Genomic DNA, 26754 nt, shown 5'->3' with positions numbered 1-26754 from the left:
CATTATACGTGATGGGGCCCACGCCATGTTTCACATAGAGCTCATAGGTTGGAGTTCCAATCGGAGGAACCGGACACGAGTCCTCCAATCGGGAATCCCTATTACGGCCACAACAAAATATTCTTCCAAGTCTGCTAAGACCAGGCATCTTCGCTCTCGAGTCTAGCTTCATACTTCAAGGGAGTATCGGATACGATAATCTCGTGAATACATAAGTCTCTCGGCTTTGGAGCTTGCAAGTTCCAAATCAAAGATCAACGAGTTCCAAATCAAAGATCCCAAGGGATACCCAAAAACCAAAAACTAAGGACTGGGAGACGCTCCACTCATACTTAACTGAAGTATCGATGACGTCGCCAGAAGATCTGTCTATCGTCTCGCTCTACAAATCATCAAAGGCTCCAAGGCAGGGCGACAGTCAGGGCAGCAGTCCTTCGTAGCCGTCGGAAAGCGGGGAACCTCGCAGCAAAGACCACGACGACATACAGGGGTCGATGAAGTGGTTGGCCTTCCTCCAGAATTTTCACACGAAGCTCCTCACGATCTTCAGGCTTGGACCAGTACTGCTGAAGTCGCCCCACGTTGGGCGCCAAATGAAGAACCGGGTTATTTAAGACCCAGCGGCGTCAGGGGACACGCCCAAAGTCTCCGAGTTCACCTGTCTTGGCATACAGAGACACGGAACCTTCTTGGTGACGTCAAAGATCGAATTTATTTGCTGCAACCAGAAACAGAGGTCCACGAAGTACAATGGCTGTATATTCGTAGGAGACTGCTCAATTTTTACAAAGCAAGCCAAAAATCACATTCCAGACTAATACTTTACATTTACAAACTGCCCAATCACATGTATCCAAATCAGAGGTATCGCATGACGGTAAAACCCACTTTTCAGTTGCTCAGCCCACGATCGATCATTGGTCAAACCCAACATTCTTCATCAGCCAGGTCGATCGAAACCCACCAAAAAACCGGGCACATCCCCATCGTAATCAGCCCATAAAGAAAGGAGCAGAGGCAGGTGTGAGTAAGATAAGACATAGTTGTGTGCAATAAAAGGTTTAGGATCTCCCGTGCCTTGATCCTCAATCTCGATCAGCTACTGGGAAAGGAACTGGCCTAACAAGTTTGGCTTCAGGCAAGAAGGTCCCTCGCTCAGGTCATTCAGAAGTCAGCTAAGGTGTACGTGTGCTAAAAGACTCGTTCGGCCGTAGTCATCGGCCTATGTGAGGGCAACCACAAAGTGGCTGCCATACACAAAATGGAACCCAAGGGTTCAAAACGAATCCCTAAATACGTAGTGAATCCATCGGTGTAATGTGACGAAAACACTCATGCTTGCCGTACTAACTGGTTACGGTCCGCTAATACCAAATTCGTAACGAAACCATGACTTTTCTCGGGGGGGTTCAGGATTCAAGGAACCTCAGGAGGGGAGGTTCCGGTAGTCTCTGGCCATACCAGCTTTCATGCTCTGGGACTAGCATGGCAGCCCCTCCTTCCGCAATTCAGGCAGTCGGAGGTGTGGTATTCCACTGCGCCGCAGCGCCTCTCAGGCCTCTTCCGTCTCCGGCTCAGGTCAGTGCATGGAGCGGGCTGCATCGGTGCTCCGTTTCACTGTATGCCTAGTGCAGAGCCTCAGCACAACTCTTTCAGCCAGGGCTGGGTCACTGGCACAATCTGGGTGCACTTGGGCTCCGGTAGACGTGCTACAGGAGATCCGATGGCGCCACTCGGAGTGTAAATTAGAGATAATTTAGGTGTGGTAAAGAGCAATGGTGGAATCCACCCGCCATCTTGTGCTCGCAAGCCACGCACCCCATGGAAGTGTTCTATTATGCAAATAAAATATGCATGATGACAGACAGATCTAACAATAATACAGTGACTCCCATTCTCATTTATAACTGGAGCAAAACAATAGGGAAGAATACAACATAACAAACTTACATATTCACAGTGAGTGTGAGGTAAAATAAAGGTAAAATCGTTATTTATGGTTAATCTGAATTCTTCACTGCAGGACTGACTGATTATAGATAGTGGAGTCAAAGGGGCCAGGTAGGTAAAAGGACCATAATTTCAATGGAGCACAGGGTAGTTCGAGTATTACCACATCATTTTGGCTGGCTGAGTTATGATTAGGGAGACGGTGGAAGATAGTTTAAAACGTTGCCATTAATAGCTTTAGAGAAGATTGCACAAAGTGCTCTGCTTTTAGACATGAAACCAGCCAGTCTCTATGGAAATCTCTCAATATCAAATGGTTTTTCACCCATCTAAATTAAAATATTGTTTTTACTCCTCCTACTTTTAGTTTCTGTATATTTGACCACTGCAGTTAATTTTTCCCCACACCGATTTCACATATTAATACATTTTTACACATTTACATTTTGGATCATTTGTGAAATCAAATTCATCATCTCTCCAACACCCAGAGATCATCAGCAAACAATAAGTGTGTGTGCCTTAAATCTAAATTTGAAGGCTTTATTGGTGGAATTGTATCTAATCCAGTGTGTGTTAGAGGATTTATGACGAGGGCAACAATTGGAGAGGAAAAGAGGTACCCTTGCTTCATATCACTATTTTTCACTTTTTTTTAATTTTTCATTATTATTTTGTGTCTTTATAGCACAGGAGAAATCAGAGGGTCACTTAAGAGTATGTACAAGTAATTAAAATGTTATGGTATCGAGGAATACACACTGAATGTCAGAAAAGGTGAGTCTTCAATAATTTTCTAAACTTGAAGCCAATTTGAGGAAATGTTCTTCATTGTGCAGCATGGGAGGAAGCAAGTCCCAGAGCTAGGAGCCTTCTATGTGGAATGATCTGCCTCCGAAGTGTACATTGGTGGGTGGAAAATCAGGCAGTTTTGTGTGGTCGACCCAGGTGTTTGGCTGGCCGTTGAAAGAGCAAATGGTTGGTGATGTAGGAAGGATATATAAAACTAGGCAAATCTCTCAGCTACTGCCCGCAGCAAGAAGGCAACTGGTGCCAACATTAGGAGATGCTCAGGACTTAAGTAGTATGCCCTCCTGGTGAGTTCTGTAGACTTCTGGAACCTACACCCATCTCAGCAGGGAGCATCTTCACAGAGGCTTCTCCCACAGGTAGATCTCTTCTTCATCCCGACCACTCTCCTCCAGCCCTTTCGGACAGTCACTTCACCACGCTCCCTGCTAGACCGCTGAGCTCTGGAGTGCAATCTCTATTTTCTCTGCCTACGTTGTCCAAGTAATGGCGATGTGCTAATTTCTCCCAAAATATAAATCAGCTGGAAAAGTCATACCTTTCTAAATGCATGGAGTTAAACGTAATCTTGCGGAGCCACCTTTTCCAGATTAAAAGGCGCACCTTATTAAAGCATTTTGTTGTGGACCCTTCGGAGGATAAAGATGTCTCATATTCAATTGGTGAAATATTGGCACAAGCGCAACACCAACAGACACACGGAAGGTCGGTTTTATTTTCTGAGGTAGGGTCAGAAATTAAAGTATGATCATAACAATCGTGGTTGGTACATAAGTTCATTGCTTGGTGCGATTGTGACCTAGAGCGCTCTAATAAGCGACAGCTTCAAAAGAGCAGTGAAAAGGCCACTACAGGACTTCATTTGGCAGCACAAGAGTGATAATCATGCTGATTGGAATCATAGCTGTTATTGGCAGCAAGGTAGAATATCATATGGGGAGGGTATCAACCAGGATTGATGGTGCATGAATATAAGTGGTGCAGGAAGGCCTGATCTTACAACACTGCATCTCTAGGTTTCAACAATGCTCCAGAGATCCAAAAAGACAATCTAATACCAGGATGCATCACATTAAGCAGGAACATCTAAACTGCTACCTGAATCCGCCTTAGCTTGCATCTTTAGGTGAGTATCATTCTCTGGATGCCATTCACTGGGGTAGCCCTTCTATAGGAGGGACATTCAGAAGAAAAGGAATCCTCTCTACCATTAAAGAACTCTGATGGCATCAGGGAGGTAGCATATACTTATTGTCCAGATATTCTCCTTTAGAATTTAGGAAGGAGAAACGATTGCGGGGTCACATATTGATCATTCCACTTCCAAGAGTTTGAAGAAAGTTCCCAGCAAGGCCAATCAAGCCTAGGGTCTAGAGTGGTAGTTTCAGTGGGTACTTTTCCATCACGGCAACTGTGCTTCTTCCCATATAGCAATGAATTATGGGACAGTAGATTTTTGTTGTGTAGACTCTCGCTCACAGACCTGGGAGCTTACTCATTTGCAACATCTGTCTCCAGTGAGGAGTAGAACTTATACCCTAGAGAGGAAAATGAGCCTTGTCGGCTAGATAGGCCAAACAGGAATCTACCCACAGAAGGATGTTGGCTCTTCTGTTTGGGATGTTTCCCTAGGTATCACCGGACCAGAGTGGGCCAAAGACCTCTAGAACACCAGAGTGCAGGAGTGCTAGATCTTGCAATGTACCAGTTTAAGTACAAACAAAAAGGGAGGCAAACTAGTTACCACAGTAGAATGGCTGACTGTGAACACCAGGCACAGACTAGAGGTTAGACTCAAACAGTGAAACAGTATGTCTGAAGTGACATGGTTTAGTTCACTGTGGCACTGAGTATATGGCTCAAAGCCATTGTGTTTCAATAGAGCTACCCTAACCAAAGAAGACAGTGCAAACAGAAAGGAATCTATTGGAAAACATACGGTAGAATCCGCAAGGTACCACAGTACAGCAGGACTGAGTGTCACGAATACTAGGATAGAATCCACACACAAATCGTAAAATTGAAATTGGTCAGAGCTAACACCCACACAGAATAAAGGACAAGCCCACACACAGGCCATCAAATATCTATAGTACGGGCCTTGTAAAGCTGTGAATTATAGCCACTTTGGCAAACCGTTCCCAGTTCCACTGGTAGGTGACAAGGACCTGGTAAATCCAAAATCCTCCTTTCCGCTTCCCCCTTTGTAAAGATTTCACATATTTTCCTCAGTTAATAGTGAATTAAGGGCTGATTCTACAACACTTTACCTTTTTAGTTGAAATGAGTTTATGCTAACATTGCTGATCCGACTGCACTTAAAAATATTCTTTAACCAAAAGATGAGAAACAAATGTGTTGCACAAGGAGTAGTTTCTTACCTGTAACTCCAGTTCTGTAGTAGGGGTATCTCTGTTATAGTCATAATCTAGTGAATAGTCCTGCCCATGTGCATGGACCCCGGAGAAATAAAAAATAATCTCTTAAACTGTCTTCTTTGTAGTCCTGCATAGACACTTAAGAGAAAATCAAGACAAATAATGCAGCCTAACACTTCCAAGGCTACAAAGGCCACCACTTAGCGCCAGGACACCTCTTTTGGTATCAGCAGCGCTTTACAAGTGCATATAACAGAACAGAACAGAACAGAACAGAACATAACTTCATCTTAAACAGTGTCAGATTTTACACATTTTTACCAAGTTTCCCTCATAAAGAAAACTCCCCTTCACCAAAATCCTTGAAATGATAGAGAGGAAGGGTTGGACAGACAAGCCCCCATAGGCTGCCATTATGTGTCTGGAAAAGGGATACCGTGCCTTTAAGGAACTCTCCAGAGACCCTCGGTATCCCAGGATGCACAGCCAAAGTCCTTTTACTTTCAGTTCTTTTTGAAGGTGTATAAAGCAAGGCCTGTAGCATACACTACAGTACCATTTTCTCCACCGGGGAGGAGGGCGGGCGCTTATGACTATAACAGAGATACCCCTACTACAGAACTGGAGTTACAGGTAAGAAACTACTCCTTCTGTAGTAGGGGATCTCTGTGTATAGTCATAATCTAGTGAATAGAATGGCAAGCCCATCCCAAAAACCAACCCAGCGGTGGAGAAAAAACAGACAACACGTCTTATTGTGCAAACAAATTTCTCAATGAAGCGTGCCCAACCTGAGCATCTGCTTTGGCATCAGAGTCCAGACAGTAATGCTTAGCAAAGGTATGGACCGACTTCCAAGTGGCAGCCCAGCAGATCTCTGCAATGGGAACATTACGAAGCAAAGCTTTTGTAGCTGCTTTGCCTCTGGTAGAATGAGCCTTAGGCTTACCCCCTAAGGTCTTATTAGCTTTCTGAGAACATAATTGGATACAGGACACAATCCATCTAGAAATGGACTGTTTCAAGGTGGCAAGACCAGGCCTGACCGACCCATAATTGACAAACAATTGGTCTGACCTACGAATGTCCTTGGTCTTATCCAAGTAGAATTTCAACACCCTTCTGACATTCAGGGAATGAAGAGACCTTTCCGCTGGAGTGGAAGGATTTTGGAAAAATGTAGGTAAAGTTATAGTCTGATTGACATGGATATCAGAAATCACATTTGGAAGGAACTTAGGGTGAGTACGCATCACAACCTTAGCAGCATGAAATACAGTATAAGGTTCTTGGCAACACAATGCCTGAATTTCACTCACCCTGCGGGCCGATGTAATGGCCACAAGGAAGGCCGCCTTCCATGACAAGTGCTGCAGAGAAGCCTTATGGATAGGTTCAAAAGTCTCCTTCATCAACCTGGACAGCACCACATTCAGCTCCCATGATGGCGAAGGACGCCGAACAGGAGGAAATACTTTCTTCAATCCTTCCAAAAAATCTTTAATCACAGGGATCTGGAGGAAGGATGTCTGTGAAGGGCATTTCCTATACGCAGTCAATGCTGCGAGGTGAACCTTAATAGAATGAAAATTAAGGCCAGACTGAGCCAAATGCAAAAGGTATGGAAGAATGACAGATCATAGTTCTTGGAAGTGCACCAGATGCTGAGCCTCTTCCACTTGTAGGCATAGGAAGTCCTAGTGGAAGGTCTCTTAGCCTCCTTAAGTATAGTCATGCAATCGTCAGGAAGATTCAGGTGTCCATTTTGCACTATCGCAGGAGCCATGCTGCCAAACTCAACGATGAAAAGTTGGGGTGCACCATCTGCCGCCCAAACTTCATTAGAAGGTCCGGCCGACACGGCAGCCGCATGTGGGGTAGAAAAGACTGATGAAGCAGGTCCGTGAACCACCACTGTCTTGGCCACTCCGGAGCAATGAGGATCATCCGTACTCTGGACTGAGACAGCTTGATGAGTACCGCCGGAATCAGGGGAATGGGTGGAAAAGAGTACAGAAAGCTGTTCGACCAGCTGATCCATAGCGCGTTCCCCAGAGTCCCAGGTTGGTAATACCTGGAGGCGAAGTCTCTGCATTTTCTGTTTTCGGAGGTGGCGAACAGATCTACGTCTGGAGTGCCCCATTTGTCGAAGATGCCTCCTAGCACTTCGTCGTTTAGAACCCACTCATGGTTTTCTTGCACCAGCCTGCTGAGTGCGTCCGCCTGAGCATTCTGCACACCTGGCAGATGGGTAGCAGTTATCGTCAGTCCTCTGGCTAGCAGCCAGTGCGCCTGCGCTTCCTGTTCTCGAGCCCCCCTGCTTGTTGAGGTAATACATTGTGGTCGTATTTTCCGTCTGTGCAAGCAAGGAGTTGGTCTGGAAGGACTTTTGAAAGGCCTTAAGTGCCAAGTGAACAGCTCTGAGTTCAAGGAAATTGATGTGATACGTGGATTCCGACAGGGACCACGTTCCCTGGATCTGTAGATGGCCTGAATGCGCTCCCCAGCCGTGGAGAGAAGCATCCGTGACGATAGTCTGAACGGGAATGTACTTGTGGAACGGACCCCTTTGAGGAGGTTCTCTGCTGAGCACCACCATCTCAGGGATTGTTGAGCGTGAAGGGACAGCCGGATCCTGTCGTCCCAGCTCCCCCGCTTCTGGTCCCACTGATCCTCCAGACATTCCTGCAGCGGCCTCATGTGGAGGCGTGTGTGTGGCGTGGGGAAGATGAAAGAGACCATTGATCCCAGTAGAGAAGACACCGTCCTCACGGTCGTAGATGGAACAGCTATGAGAGCCTGAGCCTTCCAAAGGATTCATAAGCGTCGCTCCTCCAAAGGAGACACTCTTACTGAAAGAGTATCGATGGAGGCTCCCAAGTACTGTAGGCACTGGACAGGAATTGGAACAGACTTGGACATGTTTATGTGCAACCCCAGCTGGCTCAACAGAACGGCCGTCCTGTTGAAGTGCAATTGCGCTTCCTGGAAGTTGGAGGCTTTGATCAACCAGTCGTCCAGGTACGGGTAGACAAACACCTTGTTCTTTCTCAAGTGAGCCGCCACCACTGCCATGCACTTTGAAAAGGTCCTGGGCGCAGCCTTCAGTCCAAACGGTAGTACGGTGTACTGATTGGGGCCGACCAGAAATCGCAAGAACTTGCGATTTTTCCGTGCAATGGGCACATGGAAGTACGCATCTTGCAGATCTATTGCGCAAAGCCAGTCTCCTCTTTGCAGCTGAGGATAAATCTGGTGTAGAGACAGCATGCGAAACTTCTCCCTGCGAATCCATTTGTTTGCTTGTCGCAAATCCAGAATGGGCCTAAACTCGTTCTTGTCCTTCTTGCGCACCAGGAAGAACCAAGAGTAAAGACCCTTTCCCCTTTGAGACAAAGGGACGTCTTCTATCGCCCTTTTTCTTAACAGGGTATCGGCCTCCGCTTGGGGCTCGCGCAGCTGGAACTGCGAGCAAACCGTTGGAATCGCTGGAGGAGGGCTGACGAAACGAAGACTGTATCCATTGTAAACAATATTCAGCACCCACTTGTCCGGAGTACATTTTCTCTACTCTGCCAAGTAATTCTGTATGCTTCCCCCTACTGGAGTGGGTAACGGAAGAGGGGGAAGTAACACCTCAGGGCTTAGACCTGTCCGGGCCCTTGTTCGCCGAGGAGGACCGCTGTCCGCCTCTGCCCCTCTGGCGCTTCTGGAATGGCTGCCTCTGGTACTGCTGCTGTTGTTGCTGTTGACCAGCTTGACGGCCCTGCCCTCGTCTTTGAGAACCATACTGCCTCTGGAACAGACGGAAGGACTTCTTCTGCTCTTTTGCTTTTTCCAAACCAAAGGCTTTAAGTGTCTCTACCTCTGCCTTCATGCGGGCCATCTCCTCGTCCGCATGTGACCCAAAGAGAGTCAAGCCAGAGAATGGTAAATTAGCGACTCTCTGTTGCGCCTCTGGTTTAAGAGATGTAAGGCGCAACCAGGAATGTCGTCGTAAATTAATGCCATGGCAGTAACCATGAGTCACCAGGAGAGAGGCGTCCGCAGCGGATGTATGACATTACAACGCATGCTTTTACCACGCATGCCTTTACAACGCGGTTTTTACAACGCATGCCTTTACAACGCATAGTGCTTTGGGGCGCTGGATAGTGAATAGTTTAATTTACTATTCCAACTCCAGTCCCCGTGGATAGTAGGGAAGGTGTTGGATAGTAAATTAAACCTATTCCCTATCCTAGAGCGCCCCCCAGCGGAATGCGTTGTAATGGTTTGCGTTGTAAAAGTTGCGTCGTAAAGGCACTGCGTGGTAAAAGTTGCGTTGTAAAGGATGTTTCCCGTCCGCAGCAGAGCTGATGACCTGATTGGAGACCATCATACCCTCATTCAAAATCTCCTGGAAGTCTTCTCTACTATCCCTCGGGAGGAGCTCCAGGAATTGCTGCAGGGACTCCCACAAGGAGCGGTCGTAGCGACCTAAGAGCGCCGACGCACTCGCCGCTTTCATGGAGGTGGTCGCCGTCCCGCAGACTTTCCGTCCAGCTGAGTCCATCTGACGGCTGTCCTTATCCGGAGGCACCGTAGAAGACGGGGCAGTAGCATGCTGCTTCTTCGGAATTAGGGGGCCGGTACTTTTTCTGAAAGCCGGGACGGAGCGGATGTCACTGAAGCCGGAGTCAGAAAAAGCTCCATAGCCGGTTCCTCCAGTCCTGGCACCAAGGGGCGAGACAAATGCCGCTTGTGCAAGGTTTCAAATATCACAGATGTAGAAGGTGTGGGTTCCGTCAAAGTGATCCCCAACTTCGCTGCCCCGCTCAATAGCACCTCCTGAAATGTTACGATGTCATCCACCAGTGACACCCTCGTATGGGGGAATCCGACAAGGTGGGAGAATATCTCCAGCCACTTGAAGAGTTCGTATGACGGGACCGTGACCCATCCCTCCGGTGACGATGACGGGACCGTGTCAAAGACCGACGGTCACTCCGTGATCTAGGTCTCCCTCTAGACCGTGATCTAGACCTCCTAGGCCTCGGGTGATCCACTGGCCTCACAGGAGGCGGGAGCTGCGGACGCAGAACCGGAGTCCTAGGCTGTGGAGGCCTCGTAGGCGGTGACGGAAGGTGCGGCAGAGATGGAGGAGACAGCTGTGGAGGCGGAGGAGGCGGAAAAGTTGGAGGAGGAGTCAAGGGAGGTAGCGGAGAAGGCTTCCTCAGAGGCAAATGTTGGAGGCAATGGTGGAGGCGGAGTAGTCCTGGGCCTCGAAGGCGAATAGGTCCTAGAATATTCGGATTCCGAAGACCTGACCACTCTCCTCTTCTGCGCAGGTCTTGACGAGGATGCTCTGGAGGCAGACCTCTTTTCAGCCGAGCGCCGGCGCCGCCGCGACCGGGGGCTCCTAGATGCAGAAGATAGGCTGACTACTGAGGCAGAGGACACCGTCCTGGCCCTTGAACGCCTCCTCGACGTCGACTTTTCCTTTCTCAACGTCGACCTCTTCGCCTTTCTGCTTCTCGACGTGGATCGTCTACACGTCGATGTACTCCTCGACGTCGACTTGTCTCTCCTTGACGTCGAACGTCGAGTCGACCCCGACAGCGAACGGCGGAGTCGCCTCGACGGCGAGCGCCGGTGCCTCCTGGACTTATCACAACGTCGATGATGTATCGATGCCGGTGAAGTCGTCGACGTCGACCTCGTCCGAGGCCTCGACGTCCTTCTCCTCGACGTCAAACATCGACGACGCTTCGACCAGAGCCCTGGATCGACGAGGAACAAATAGTGGTCATGCCCCTCGACGCCATCGACGTCGACTGGGACCGGTGCCTTTTCTGGGCCTTTTCTTGACTGGGGAGCCCCCCAGAGGCCGAAGCACGGGCAGAGGATGATGACTGAGTCCCTCCATGCCCAGACCCACCTGGTTCCTGATGTCTCCTCTGCTCCTTGCCTTGGCGACTAATCTTCTCCCTGTCACGCAGGGTCCTCCTGGAGAAAGATTGACAAATCTCACAGGCTTCAGGGACATGGGAGGAAGGGAGACAGAGTATGCATACTCTGTGGGGGTCAGATTTAGCCTTCTTCCTGGCACACTCAGGGCACTTATCGAATAAAACTGGCATATTCAACAGAAAGAGTGGGTAGAACTGGCTAAAAAACACAGCAAAAGGAAGAGGAAGACCCCAGACATCGAGTGAAACACTCAAAACACTTGAAGTGTCCAAAACTGAAGAAATACTCAAAAAGGGAGAGCTCAATGCTCCAGGGTCCTGCTAGCAGGAGCCGGAAAAAAGAACTGAAAGTAAAAGAACTTTGGCTGTGCATCCTGGGATACCGGGGGTCTCTGGAGGGTTCCTTAAAGGCACGGTATCCCTTTTCCAGACACATAATGGCAGCCTATGGGGGGCTTGCCTGTCCAACCCTTCCTCTCTATCATTTCAAGGATTTTGGTGAAGGGGAGTTCTCTATGAGGGCAACTTGGTAAAAATGTATAAAATCTGACATTGTTGGCTATCCTTTTCACTGTTTAATATGAAGTGGTGGCCTTTGTAGCCTTGTAAGTGTTAGGCTGCATTATTTGTCTTGATTTTCTCTTAAGTGTCTATGCAGGACTGCAAAGAAGACCGTTTAAGAGATTATTTTTGATTTCTCCGGGGTCCACGCACATAGAAGGGACTATTCACTAGATTATGACTATACACAGAGATCCCCTACTACAGAAAGTGTGTTTCTGCCAGATTTTTGTTTAAGGATCTTGTTTAAGGATCTGGAGCAAGCCGGGCACTGAATAAGGGTTTCTCTTTCCAGGTATTGCCTGGAAATTGAGCAGGGAAAATTAACAATTTGAAAAACTGCAAGTACACATTCTCCATTCCGACCATCAACATTCTGAATTCTTCGCTGGGGAAAATACTACAGCTTGCAGTAATATTAGTTCCCATTTTCGGTATTACTGGCCTCAAAAATCATAGGACTCACAATTAAGGCACGATGTAGATATGTACTGCACAGTATAATATTTCCATTCATATGTAACTTTTTAGAAATTAGTATCAACCGCAATAGTTCCTCCTTATTTGGGCTAAGTTCACTACATCTATAATTCCTATTTAAACACTGAAAATATTTCCACGGACTAAAATTCTTTTATAGTTTAAATGGATTCAAATATTTTAGAATTTAGTAAGGACTACTGAATTTTGTGGTCTGTTAGAAAACAATCTGACTTACATTTTGAATAGATTATGATTAACTAGTTTTCAAAGGAGCTTTTGATTTACTTAATTTTGTCTATGGAATCATACATCACAAAAACCCAGCAAGTGGACCCGAGCCTCGCCCCCACTATCCCCGTTATCATGGGCACAAATAGAATCCCTCGAGCGAATATATCCTCTAGACCACACGCTCAATACACCACAATCCAGACACACCACTCAGGGGGGCGTGGCTAGCAACCCAAGATGGAGTTCGCATAAGCGATGAGTAACGGGCCCGGTATTTTCATCTGGCATTTCCTGCCTGCCCCTTGCGGCCCTACACTCCTGTGAGGTGGTACATGGCTGCCAGAGATTCGGACGACTGTAGTGCACCCTCTTCAGACCCTGTGGAGTGCGATTGCGGGCTACCCGGCGTCCCGGAGTGAACCAGATGTGGCTGCCTGGTGCGGAGGTGACCTAGGCCTGTGAGCATTGGACTATCTTAATGCTCTGGGCCGCGCTGCATACCGAGCGCAACGGGGTGGCCCACAGCAAGAGGCCAAGGCTGCCGGCCTACCTGAGGGGTTCCGGTCATCGTGGGACATACGCTGGTCCGGGACTGCCGGAACTCTAGCGCTGGTGAACTGGGGTCTCCCCCCTTCCCTACCTCTTAATTGCTCCTTGATCGGCCTCCTGCCCTGGCACATTGGTCTCTGTGTCCAAGACGCGGTGAGTGCGTCTGGTGCTTCAGGAGCTGCGCGATCCCCTGTCCGAGCCCAGCGATGCGGGGGCGGTCGCCTCCAGCTTCTGCAGTATATGTGGCTATGCTGGTGCTGTCTGCAGTGCCCGCGCTCATTTCCTGTGGTGGCTGCCATAGAGGGAGCACCGGCGGCCTGGCCCTTCGCATTGGCTCCTCCTGACGCTGCGAGTGCGTGGCTTGACTCTAGGGGCCTCCTTTCTACCTGCTGGCATTGAGGATGGACTGCTGCTGCATAGGGATGGACCTTATGCTACTGGTCATTCCTGTGGCTTAATCCCCATTGCGGATTTGGGGTTTTGGAGCACCTCCTCGCGCGCAGCCTCTACCTACAGCCTGATGTGTATACTGGGGCGCTCTTTGCAGCGAGTACTGTGAGGGTGGTGGTTCTCCCCTTCCCTTTTTCTACCTGTTCCTTCACTGCCTGCGGTGATCCAGAAGGGTCTCTTCAATGGAGCAGGGAGAATGCGCTGATCGTCCCTGCACACGTGTTTGCCCCTAGTGTTGGAAAGGAATAGGGGCTTATCAAGACACTAATCTGGTGCTGGCGGGTACTGCCACCCTTGTGATTCAATAGTGGTCCGGGAATCCCCCCCCCCCCACACACATCTCAATTGCACGGTTGTACACCCGGAACTTCTTTGCCACCAATAGTGCCTGCATTCATCGGGCATGCATTTACTTCCCCCAATAGGGACGGACGATCGGAGATACTGGTTGCAACGGTATTCATCACTCAACTGTGTTGTCAATTGCCTATTCTCGTGGAGTGACCCTGGTTGTGGCCTACTCTGTGACACGGCCGAACTGCAGACAACAATGGGTAGAAATAAAACGTAGGCGACGGTGGACTCAGGCCGGCTCGCTGCCTTTTGAGACCTCCTCTTTGCAATCACATCGGACAGATGATTGCACTACACCTCTTCCTCCCATTGACAAGCTGGATATGATCCTCTAGGAAATCAGTGATTCACACTCAGCTGTAGCGCAACAAATAGGCACTATATCTACAGACCTGAACCTACTTAAGGAGGACAATAAAAAACTGGTGGATAAAGTAAAAGATTTGACCACTCTATTTCAACGCTCCAACCACTAGTGAAGGAGCATGATGTGCACATACAGCTGCTGCAGCAACAGGTTAAGAACTTGCAGGCCCGAGCTGACGATGCAGAAGGTAGGGTCCGTCGTAACAACCTTCGCATTATGGGGCTTCTGGAGGGGGCGGAGGGCCAGCACCCCTCTACCTTCATAGAGGACTGGCGGAAAACTAAAGTGGCCCCCACAGGCCTCTCTGTGCAATTCACAGTGGAACGGGCCCACCAAGTGCCTACGCAGAAACCTCTCCATGGTGCTAAACCTAGACCACTGCTGGCCAGAATTCTGAATTACAGGGACCGGGATCAGATCTTGCAGGCAGCCCGGGATACTGTCCCTATCCTTTTTGACAATACCAAAATCTCCATCTTTTCAGATTACACATTAACAGTCCAACACCTATGTGCTTAATTTATGGAGGTCAAAGCCCGGGCCCGCGCAGCAGGCCTGACCTCTGCCTTATTATTCCCTGCTAAACTTAAGATCATCTATAATCAGCGTGCTTGTTTCTTTGACCCACCTGACAGTGCTTGGGAATGCTGGATAGGAATTTTCCTGACGCTGCAAGTTTTGTACGCCCCACACTGTCACAGCCAAAGCCCTGGCGCCTTCCGCATCGGAGGCGAAGAGGTCTCAAGATGCAGAGCACGGTGGCGAGTCCTACATCACAACAGTCGGTGCTGGAAAGCAGACGTGCCACTCTCCGTTCAGCTTCGGCGTTGCAGATCAGTCGTGCGCCTATTAGCTCTAGTGCATCGCTGGAAGTTTCCACAGACTCAGACTCTGGGGGGGAAGTATGGCATTATTTCCTTCTGTATCCAGGCAAGTGAGCAACGACCCGCTAGCTGAATGATGTTGTAAATGTGTCATGATCTGGATTAATGTTACAGTTAGGCGGGATCCCATTTCTTTCTTGTCTGTTATGCAATGTTGGTTGATTTATGAGTCAAATATGGACTGCTCGACTGAGTTGCAGGGTGTTTATTCATTGTGGTTTTATGACCAGACGTGTCCTGCGCTAGTCCCCACTTTACAGTTGCTACTTTATGTTATGTTATCCAAATTTATTGAGCGCACAGATGCCTCAGCAAAGGGGCGTCCTGGCGCTAACAGAACAGAAAACCGGATAAAGCAGAATCAGAAAGAACAAACACAACAAATTTTAGAGATCCAGAGAAAAGAGGAAAGTTTTTACAGCTCTCCTAAAACCCAAAAGGTTGTCAATCGCACAAATATAAACAGGGAGGGAGTTCCACAACCTGGCAGCAAGCACACGAAAGGAGCGGCCGCCAGATCTGGACCTCTTGAAACGTGGAACAATAGCCAGATGCAGGTTAGAGGATCTCAAAGAGCGAGTGGGGATATACGGCAAGATGAGATTCTCCAAAATCTGGGGAGAGGAGAGTTTAAGAATTTTAAACAAAAGACAAAGGCACTTAAACTTAATACGCTGAGCCACAGGGAGCCAGTGGAGCTTTTGAATGGTTTTTTTGGCAGAGCAAAATCTGGGTAGGCCTACCAAAGCCCTGGCAGCAGCGTTTTGAACACGTTTGAGTCTTAATATTTCAGCCTGATTAGCTCCAAGTAAAAGGGAACTGGCGTAGTCCAACCTGGACATAATCGTGGCTTGTACAATGAGCTGTCTGGTGGGAGCGTAAAAAAACCTAAAAGTAGGTCTAAGTTTACGAAGAGTGCCAAAACAAGTGGCAGCCACTTTTTTAGTGTGGGTAACAAAATTCAGTTGGGAATCGAGCCAGACCCCTAGATTTTTAACCTCAATGGCAGGAGTAGGGGTCGGACCGAGTTCAGATGGCCACCATTTATCATCCCAGAGATGACTCTGCTTACCAACAATGAGCACCTCGGTTTTTTGGGCGTCTAGTTGGAGGTAATTGTCTGTCATCCATCGGGCCACTGAGAGAAGACCCTCACGAAATTTGGCAGCCTCAAGATCAGAAGCCCCACTTATTGCAACCACCAGCTGCGTATCGTCCGCGTAGGATACCAAGGTGAGGTTCCAACGCTTAGCGACACCAGCCAACGGCTGCACATAGAGGTTGAATAAGGTGGGGCTGAGGGCCGAGCCCTGCGGAACTCCCTGGTCAATAGGGTACGGTCGAGATTCATAAGGTGGAGTGGTGACCTTGAAGGTGCGACCAGATAGAAAAGATCGGAACCATTCCAGTGCCACATTGTCAACACCTGCCTCAACCAACCGCTGTAATAAAACAGCGTGGGAGACCGTGTCGAACGCGGCACTGAGGTCAAGAAGCACCAGTGCCGCGGTGTGACCAGAGTCTATCAGAGTCCGAAGGTGTTCGACCATAGAAAGCAGCGCAGTCTCGGTACTATGACCGGGCCAAAACCCGTTCTGCGACGGGTCTGATAGATTCGCAGAGTCAAGATGATTGGATAAGATGGTATTAACGTGTGCCTTGGTCAGTTTGGCAGCCCAAGGAAGGAGGGAAATAGGGCGGTAGTTCTCCAATTTCAAAGGATCAAGGGCAGTTTTTTTTAAGATGGAAATAACCTGCGCCTGTTTCCAGATAACCGGGACCATACCTGAAGATAATGAAAGGTTAACAAGATCTCGCAGCGGAGGGAGACAGAGGGAAGCAGATTCTTTAAATAAAGAGGGTCGAAGGGGATCCAAAGGAGAGCGTGTTTTAACTTTAACTACAATTTTGTTAAATTCCTCCATCGAAAGTTCTTGAAGATAAGACAGGGACATAGTGGTTTTAGAAACAAGTTCCTGATTATCAGATGATAAAGTTGTGCCGGTAAAAGAGCAATAGATGTCCTTCACCTTTTTTTACAAAAAAGACAGCCAAATCCTCACAATGGGAAGGAGAGCAGATCTCAGTGACTGGGGCTCTACTAGCTGTGAGATCATTGAGCACCTTAAATATAAGTTTAGTAGGGTTGGAACTGGTGCTGAATTCAAGGGAAAAGTAAGCAGCACGGGCCTTACATATCGCTTTGTGATAAGTCTTGATCCTAGTAACATATAGAGTTTTCTTTTCAGGCTGGTAAGACTTGCGCCAAGCTCTTTCAGCTTGTTTGCAAGATATTTTTAAAAGCCGAAGTGAGTCATCATACCAAGGGCTAGATTTAGTACGCCGATGTTTGCTCTTGGAGATAGGAATTAGCATATCCAAAGCTTTAGTAAGCCAGTTGCAGAGGAGGGCATAACCAGATTCCACATCTGTAAAGGAGCCCAAAGGGTGAAGTTCAAGAAGCCGATGAAAATCAGCCAATTTCAACTTTTTCCAGGGACGTCTAAAAAATGGCAGGAGTGGGGGCTCCAAGGGGAGAAGAGTTGAGCGCGAAGTGTATTTCAATTAGGTGGTGGTCAGTCCAGGCCATAGGCTAAGGAGGCAATACAGTAACTGAAGATAGGTTAGTAAAAAAAGGGTCCAAAATATGGCCACCCACATGGGTGTGATGTTTAACTAGTTGGAATAACTGAAGAGCCTCCAAGTCAGCAAGAGTAGTGCTAACCGCAAGAGAGGAGAGAGAGTCAAAATGAAGATTTAAATCACCCACCACGCTACAATTGGCAGTTTTTAAAGCCAATGCGCCAACTGCATCAGGAAGGGCGGCCCTGAAGACAGCATTCGGACCGGGTGGCCGGTAAATGAGTAAGCCGGAAAAAGTAAAATGGTGATTAACAGTGACAGAAAAATGGGCAGATTCGCAGCCGGCTATGTCCATCGCCTTCCACGTACATGGGTAGCAAGTTTTAATCGCAGCCGCAATGCCACCACCTCTCGAGTTACGATTGAGGGAGTAAATCGAATACTCAGAGGGGAGCGCTAAATTCACTGCGGCCAGAGCCTCCTCATGGAGCCATGTTTCTGACATAAAAAGGATGTCAGGAGCATCCTCCACAAGCAGATTGAAAATGTCTAGATGGTGCTTGACCAAAGATCTAACATTGAGGTGACATACCTTAAGGTCAGAGAGGCCCTGCGATAACACCTGGGATGATGGCATAATAGTAGGAGAATCTAAGGAAACCATCCGGTGGGCAAGAATAGGGGCCGGAGGTAAGAGATGGAAAGCACAATCAGAGCATTGGAAAGGACCACAGAGAGGATGTAGAGAAACATGAGAGCAGGACACGGTACTATGCCGAAAATGGAGTAAATCGGCTCTGGAATACATTCTATCAAAAAGATAAAAAGGAGGGATCACAGGGATAGGCTAAAGAGCCCTAGCCTAGCGCCTCCTTAGCGCGGACGAGCGCAGAGGAGCAAGACTCCAGCACGACTCAGGCGCAGTGAGGGCGCGGCCGCTGCGCGTCACCGCTGCGCGCTGGGGGACACGTTTAAGTAGGGCCGGCGAGAGACAGCCACACCACTAGAGCGCTTAGCAGGTAGCTCCAGAACGGCACAAACCACACCCAAGATGGCGGCGCTTGTAGAAACTGTAGAAGCCCAACAGACCCGGACCCGCTAAGCAGCGGTGGAAAACTATTAAGGTGCAGGTGAGGGGCGAGATGACCCTAGTAAAATCAGGGATTGAAAAAAGTAAATAAACATAAATACAAAAACGGGCGTTTTTAAAATAGCGAGAAGCGCTAGCTGCAGAGAAGCTTTGCAGTGTATGAGTCCTTCAGCAAGCTGTAACTCGGAAATCCAGTCCTTACTGACCCCCAGAGGAACTGTCCTTAAGTAGGGCGGGCGAGAGACAGCCGCACCACTAGAGCGCTTAACAGGTGGCTCCAGAACGGCACAAACCACACCCAAGATGGCGGCAGCTTGTAGAAACTGTAGAAGCCCAACAGACCCGGACCCGCTAAGCAGCGGTGGAAAACTATTAAGGTGCAGGTGAGGGGCGAGATGACCCTAGTAAATTCAGGGATTGAAAAAAGTCAAACATAAATACAAAAACGGGCGTTTTTAAAATAGCGAGAAGCCCTAGCTGCAGAGAAGCTTTGCAGCGTATGAGTCCTTCAGCAAGCTGTAACTCGGAAATCCAGTCCTATTTGCTTTATCATGTTCTAAACATAGACTACTCCGCAGGAGGCTGCAGGGTAAACTTAAATATTATGATCCCGTGGCCCGGCCTGTCCTGGATTACGCCACCTTTTCTAGTTGATACTTTAGTATCTAAAGTAAGCAGCCTACCCCACTGGCGAAAAGCCTTTTCTGTTATTCAGCGAGTTATGAGTTTTGCTTGCACACAGTTTGGTCGACTGAAGTTTAGTCGTTTGACCCGGTGTTGGGTTTTGGTTCCCTTGTTTAAGCTACTGGTCTGTTTCTGGATGTTCCTGGGGGCGTTGGGGATGGGGGCCTGAGGGGTGGTGGGGGGCTGGGGTGGGGGAGGGATGGGATACATGGTTGGATGTTATGTCTGTAGCAAAGTCATATACTATCTCCTGGAATATACTGGGGATGGGTTCGATACAAAAGCGGCATAGGATATTTGTCCAATTACACCGCCGCCGGGCACAGATAGTATATCTCCAAGAAACGCATTTGATCTCTACTGAACTTAATAAGGTACAGAGACGTGGGAGGGGCCAATTATATGGAACAGTCTACTCTTCCTTCTCCCGGGGAGTGGCGATTTGGCTGCGAGCAGGAGTCCCTTTCTCACTGACCGAGAGTAGAATCGACAATCAAGGGAGATATGTGTTATTACTGGGAATATTAAATGGTGTACGAGTGGTCTTGGGCTCAATCTATGCACCCAATATGGATCAGGATGCCTTCCTTTCTCGCCTTTCACAGGCCCAATCAGACTGGACGCAATATCCATAGATAATTGGGGGGGGGTTCAATGCTGTGTTTGATACTCACCTTGATCGATCACACCCTCCCTTACTTAATGTGGCTGTCACTGTTCTGCACTCCCTGCACACAGATCTAGACCATTTCCTCTGTTCTTCAGACCTATTCCCTATGATAGCGCGTACCACGTATTTAGGTAAAACTATTTCCGACCACAATCCCTTGGAGTTGGTTCTTAATTGGGGTCGGGCCACCAGGCCTATTCCCACATGGGGCCTACATCCACTACAATTAGAAGACCTGATTTATCAGGATAGATTAGCCACTACCATTAACACATACTCCACTGACAACGAGGGTACGGCAACGTCTAGGGTTATGGAATGGGAAGCATTTAAGGTAATAATCCGAGGGGTTTCTATGAGGACTCTGGTAGGGATTCGGCGAGAAGCTGTACGGGATTTCACAGATCAAGAAGATTTGTTACAAGTGCTAGAAGTAGCTGCTCATACTGATAACAGGAAAGAACCGGACCTACAGGTGGCCAGAATTAGATATGCTGAGCTAGTAGAACACTTGAGAGTGATAGACTTATGTGCATACACGCTATGCACACACGCGGATTCCGACAGGCCAGGCACACTGCTGTTCAGATTGATTAGACTCCAGCCTTCCCCCACACCTAGTCTGGCCATACGTAATAACCATCGTGAGTTGCTCACCACTCAGGTAGACATTAATAAGACATTCAATGTTGCTGAATGTCAGAGACATTCAGCAACTGAACACTTCCTTTTCCTGCTTCAAACAGGACCTTAAAGCTCTACTACTCAACTACTATTTCCTCAATGCAAGCACAGGTGGATCCCTGTTCCCTAAAACCCTACCTCATTGACGAGACGAGCAGAGGCAGTCATCTGACTTGTTCAGTCTCTATTCTGTTTCCAACTCCAGGACAAAAATAATGTTTTTGTCATATACTCTTTTTGATTATTTAACACTTCCTCAATTCTGTTCTTTCTTTACTGTATTGGATGAAGACTATTAATTATGTTCCTTAGGAATCCCCACACGTACTTAGAGTAAACGTACTCACATTATATGTTAAGCAGTCTGATACCTTGTCCGGCCTATACTTTGTGACTATTTTACACTATCTCAATTCTATATTTTCCATACTTTCCTTACTACATTGTATTAAGAATGTCCGGTTCCCATATGTACCCCACATGTACTTCAAGTAAATTTACTCACATAATATATAAAGCACTCTGATACCTTTGGGTCCAGCCAGCGCTATATAAAACTCACGAATCAATAAGGTTCACACGTTTTAAGTTTATAATATATGTGAAGTCAATCTACTGACCTTGTAAACACTGAAGAAAATTAAAGCAATTCGCCAAAAACAAAACTGGAAAAATTTCATCTACCATTGCACTATGGTGAATTATTATTAAATAAATGATTATGCCCTGCACAGGTGAAACACTAATCTCCAAGTAGCAGTTAAAGACACAAGATAACCAAGTATCAAAGGAACATGTTTGGGACCATTAGTATTGTAGTCATTGTTTTATGCATATTGTATTAACCCCTTCAATGCTAGGCCTCCTCCCCCCTCCCCCCCCCCCCTGTGCTAAGCCTTTTGTTTTGGCTATTTGGGGTAGTTCGCGCTTAGCCCCCTGTAACTTTTTGCCACATAAGATTTCCACGCTAAATTTGTGTCCATGCCAAATTTGTGTCCTTTTCTTCTAACATGATGGGGATTCTAAAGGTACCCAGGGTTTGTGTATTGCCCTGGAGGGGACCCAGAAATTAGCCAAAACACAGCTACATTTCTTTCTTGGGGAGGGAGGGGAGGGGAGGGGGGGGGTTTAAGTGCTGCAAATGAAAGTGTCTGTTTTCCCCCCCTGCAAATGGTATCAACAAAGGGTTTGTAGGGCTGTAATCACAATTTTCCCAGCTTTCAGGGAATGTCTTTGTCAGAAAACCATTTTTTTTTACACAGTTTCCCTAAGTGCTGGCAGAGCTAGGGTTCAAAATCTATAGCTAGGCACTTTGCAAAAAAAGGGTCAGTTTTCACTGCGAAAATGTGGTATGTCCATGTTGCGTTTTGGGCAGTTTCCTGTCGCGTGCACAAGGCTACCCACACAAGTGAGGCACCATTTTTCTCTGAAGACTTTGGGGAATGCGGGTGGGTGGAATTTTTATGGATCCATGCAGATTCCAGAACTTTCCACCACAAAAATGTGAGGAAAATTAGTTTTTTCTTTATAAAGTTTGAGGTTTGCAAGGGATTCCAGGTAACAGAACATGGCGAGAGCCAGACAAGTACCCCCATCCTGGATTCCCCTTGGAGTCTAGTTTTAAAAAATGTACAGGTTTGCTAGGTTTCCTTTGCTGGCAGCTGCACTAGGTCCCTAAATTCACAGGTAGGAACATTCCAAAAAAAGTCAATGCCTAGTGGGATTTCTGCCGCCCTGGGAAGGGGGGAAATCCGAGGCTATTGCCCTGATGCGCCCCCAAGGGGGGCAGAACGACTGTGGCTATTGTTTTTAGGTGGGTGGGAACATTGGGATGCCCGTTCTGAGCAGCCCCCACCCCTACATATAAAAAAGCCAGCATAATCGTGGGTGCCTAGTGGGCTCTCTGTCGTCCCCCCCCGGGGGTAGATCAGGGGCAACTGCCCCCATCTGCCTTCTGTGGAGGGCAGAAAGACGGTCGCATATTTTTGGGGGGTGGTGGGGGCATTGGCATACCCATTCTGGGCAGCCCTCACCCCGGAATTTTGTAAAAAATATACCCCTGGTCCCTAGTGGTCTTCTGCCCCGAGGGGGCATATAAGGGGCTATTGTCCCCATCTGGCTCCCAGGGGGGCAGAAAAACTGTGGTCATTTTTTGCGGGTGGGGGGCATTGGCATGCCCATTCTGGGCAGCCCCCACCCCTATTTGTAAAATAAACCAAGTAATCCCTGGTGCCTAATGGGCTGCTACTGCCCCATCTGCCTCGGGGAGGGGGCAGAGAGTCTGTGGCTTTTTTGGGGGTGGTGGGGTCATTGGCATGCCCCCACTCTGAACTTTAAGGGAATTAAATTCTTGGTGCCTAGGGGGCTTTCTGCCCACCTGGTGGAGGAACAGATAAGGGGCTACTGCCCCATCTGCCTCCAGGAGGGCAGAAATGGGCAGAAAGACTAGCATTTTTGGGGGGGTGTGGGCATTAGCATAATCCCTGGCGCCTTGTGGGCTTTCTGCCCCCACTGGAGGGCAGATCAGGGGCTACTGCCCCCATCTGCCTCCTGGGGGGCAGAAAACCTCTGGCATTTGTTGGGGCGGCTGGGGGCATTGGCAGAATCCCTGCTGCCTAGTGGGTTTTCTGTTGCCACATCTGCCTCCCAGGGGGGCAGCCCCCACTCCTACGTGTATATATAAAAAAAAGTCCCTGGGGCCTAGTGAGCTTTCCGCCCCCTCCCCCCCCCATGGGGGCTGATCAGGGGCTATTGGCCACATCTGCCTCCGAGGGGGCAGAAAGTCTTATGCCTTCTTTGGGTGGGTAGGGTGGGGGCATTGGCAGCCCCAGTCCTGGCCTATAAATTTTTTTTATCCCTGGTGTCTAGGGTGCTTTCTGCTCCCTTGGGGGGCAGAAAGGCTGTCTGGCAGAATTGTATGGGGGAGCAAAGACCCTTGGCCAAGGAGCCGCTCCGCCCTCCCTGGTGGCTTGTGGGTGGATCCCTGCTTGAGGATTGACCCCCTGGGGCAATCCCCAAGCAGGGATCCATCAGGGAAGGGTACCACTGGAAAGAGGAGATGTTCCCCCTTCTAATGATACCTCTCCCATCTTTTTTGGTGCTCGGGGGGGGGGGGGGGGGGTGAGATAGCCCCACAAGCACCGAAACTGTGAAACTGAAACAAAGTTTGTTTTGTTTTCATTGGAATGACGACAGCGAGCCATGCACGCGATCCTCATTGCAATGAAAACCCTAAACATACTTTGGGAGGTTGGGGAAGCTCCTGCCCACCACCTAAAGCAATAACAAATGCTAAAACATTTTTTTTTTAAAAACATCAAAATGGACAGAACATGGGCATTTTCCGTCTGGGTAAATACACAGTTAACACGTTGAGCTGAGCACCCCTTAGTTGTGTAAACCACTGTTTTCAGCAAAGGTTAAATACACTATACAAGTTTGGATCACAACACATTACCTTTTATAAAGTTCAACTTTACATGTGTATTAATTAAAACACGTTTAGATTAAATAGACCAGTATGCCGTTGTGTTTTGGCTGTAATCACTTAAATGTGAATTTCGAACTGCCAAGTTGGGAAACAGTTTGCAAAAGGTTTGCACTGCTGTAGCTTGCAGCTAGTGGAGTGAATATAAGATAATGGGGATCTTATCACTGAAGGGGTTCAGGCTTTCGTATTATATTTACCTTAGTCTGAAGCACTGCTACTTTCTCGGGAAAATAGTAGACTACAAACTGTTTTCCAAAGGCATCAGAAAGCAGGTAACAACATGTTGCACCCAGAGACGTCAACGTACAGCACAGGAAAAGTCCCAACGATGGGCCAAATAAGGCACCTGCAAGCATGTTCTGAAATGAAAATACCAAAAAGTGAATACTCATCAAGAACACGATTTCAATTTGTTTTTGCTGGCGAAGTGGGGACAATGCTTTAGAGACATTATTAAAAATAAATATATATTAAAGCACCAAAAAAATAAATGCAACCAAGAATAGTTGCTAAAATAAGGTAGAGAAATGTCCCACTCAAATCCATAAAATGTGCACATATAGATTATCGATCGGGTGGGAAAATAAACATGAGCAAATTTTTTTGTGCTCCTCAGGTAAATTGTGTTTTCCATATGGAGACAGCTCTTCACCTACACCTCAATTCAGAGTCTGAAAACGTTCTTTGCTATGCCTTTCACAACAGTAAACTTGCTTTCTGAGGTCTCCAGATCTAAAAAGTATAATTCTATTGGCCACCCTATTGGCTCAATATTTTTGTTCGCACACCTATTTTGAAGGTTGGAAACTCAAACTCCGGTCTACACATAGTAAGCTGAAATTCTGCATCAGAAGGAATGTATGAGACACATTATCCATACCCAAGGACTAGGTTTTGGCATGTCGCCAGGCTTATTTTAGACCTTCATCTTGCTGTTGCGGGAAGGCTCGTTTGTGTGCATCAGGAATGGGTCAACCATGCCTTTCTTATGGACCGAACGCCAGTGTCCTACTAAATACTATTAGCAGGGAAATAAGGATCTTTAGAGTAAGATCATCCAGGAATCATTTCTTAGCATCTCAAAGACTCTATTTAAAGTTGGCAGAATATCATCTGGATCAATAAAGAATAATAGTAATTTTACACATGTAGATTTACTAATGTGTAAAGTTACCTTTGTGATTAGCCCCTTAAGTCTTTTGTCCAGAGTGAAGCCTTGAATTTGGAACACTTAATAAATCCAAGCTTCTACCCAAGATTTTAACTCTGTCAACCCAAGACCCAGGTAGAGCAGTGAGTAGGGGCTAATGGAGGTGAGATTAGGAGAAGCTTTGTCTTTAGATAATTCAGTTTAGCGTGTTGGAAAGTCATCAAGAAACTGGTGAGATGTTAATGTGGGAGGAGGTAGAGCCGAATATATATATATATATATATATATATATATATATATATATATATATATATATATATATATATATATATATATATATATATATATACACACACACACACACACGCACACACACACACACACACACACACACACACACACACACACACACACACACACACACACTTCTTTATTTTTTCACTGAAAAAAAACAGAAGGTCTCAGGGCCATTCTAGTTAGGTTGACATTTCACTCGCACAAAACCAGATGAATTCAGCTGTTATAGTTAATTCACTCCCCGCAATACACTGCTGATGACATCACATATTACATCACTTGTGTAGTGACATCACTGATGACCTCATCCAGTAAGTGAGTGTGTCTTACAAGTTTAAGAATATATATATATATATATATATATATATATATATAACCTACACACACATACATACAAATATATACACACGTCAAGGTGTATTAGTGTCTGTATGGATAATTTAGTGCATGCGGGACTGACTGTATAAGTGAGTGATTAAACGTGTCTTAGTGAATGAATGGGTGAGTGACCAATCTGTGTGAGTGTGTGCATCAGTCTTTCAGTTGGTGTTTAAGTGGCTGCATGGGTTGGTGAGTAGGTACACAAGTGTCTATATGGTTTTTTGATTAGTTGTCCGAGTACCTGTATGGGTGTCTGAGTGTGTGGGTGGGTGAGGGGTGTGTAACTCCCTGCATGGATGTATGAGTAGGTAAATCCCTGGGTGTATGGGTTCATGAGTGCGTCTGTGAGGGACTGTATGAGCGAGTAAATGTGCGTATGGCTGTGTCGGTGAATGAATGGATGTCTCAGTGGTATATGGGTGAGTAACTTCATATGTGAATGGCAGAATATGTGAGTGTTGGAGTATATAAGTGACTGTATGTGTGAGTGAATGATTGTGAGTGGATGTATGGGTGAGTGTGTGCTTGTGTCAGCACTGTAAGGAGAGTAAGTATTTGTTAGTATCTGTATCAGTTGTGAGTAAGTGGCTGTGTGATTGAATGATTGGGTGAGTGAGTAGGTGTGTGAGTAGCTCAATGGATGACTGAAGGTATAGGAGTGGCTGTATCGGTGTATGAGTGGATATCTCTGGCTGTATTTGTGAGTGACTGGCTGAATGAGCGCCTGTATGGGTGAGTGAGTGGATGTGTTTGTAGA

At 47.3% G+C, this 26754-nt stretch overlaps 1 protein-coding gene across 1 annotated transcript in view; it reads right to left on the bottom strand.

Annotated features, from left to right (window-relative positions):
* TMEM41A (transmembrane protein 41A) overlaps positions 1 to 26754 on the bottom strand; it is a 151500-nt gene that overhangs the window by 28449 nt on the left and 96297 nt on the right. Inside the window, exon 3 of the mRNA XM_078680460.1 lies at positions 24367 to 24528. Within this exon, the coding sequence (XP_078536586.1) occupies positions 24367 to 24528 (162 nt within the window). The remainder of the gene's footprint in view (positions 1 to 24366; positions 24529 to 26754) is intronic.

This window comes from Lissotriton helveticus, chromosome 3_1 (assembly GCF_964261635.1).
Source record: "Lissotriton helveticus chromosome 3_1, aLisHel1.1, whole genome shotgun sequence".
NCBI classification, from domain to species: Eukaryota; Metazoa; Chordata; class Amphibia; order Caudata; family Salamandridae; genus Lissotriton; species Lissotriton helveticus.
The sequence above is the reverse complement of the archived record's forward strand: the minus strand, read 5'-3'. Positions and strand labels throughout refer to the sequence as shown.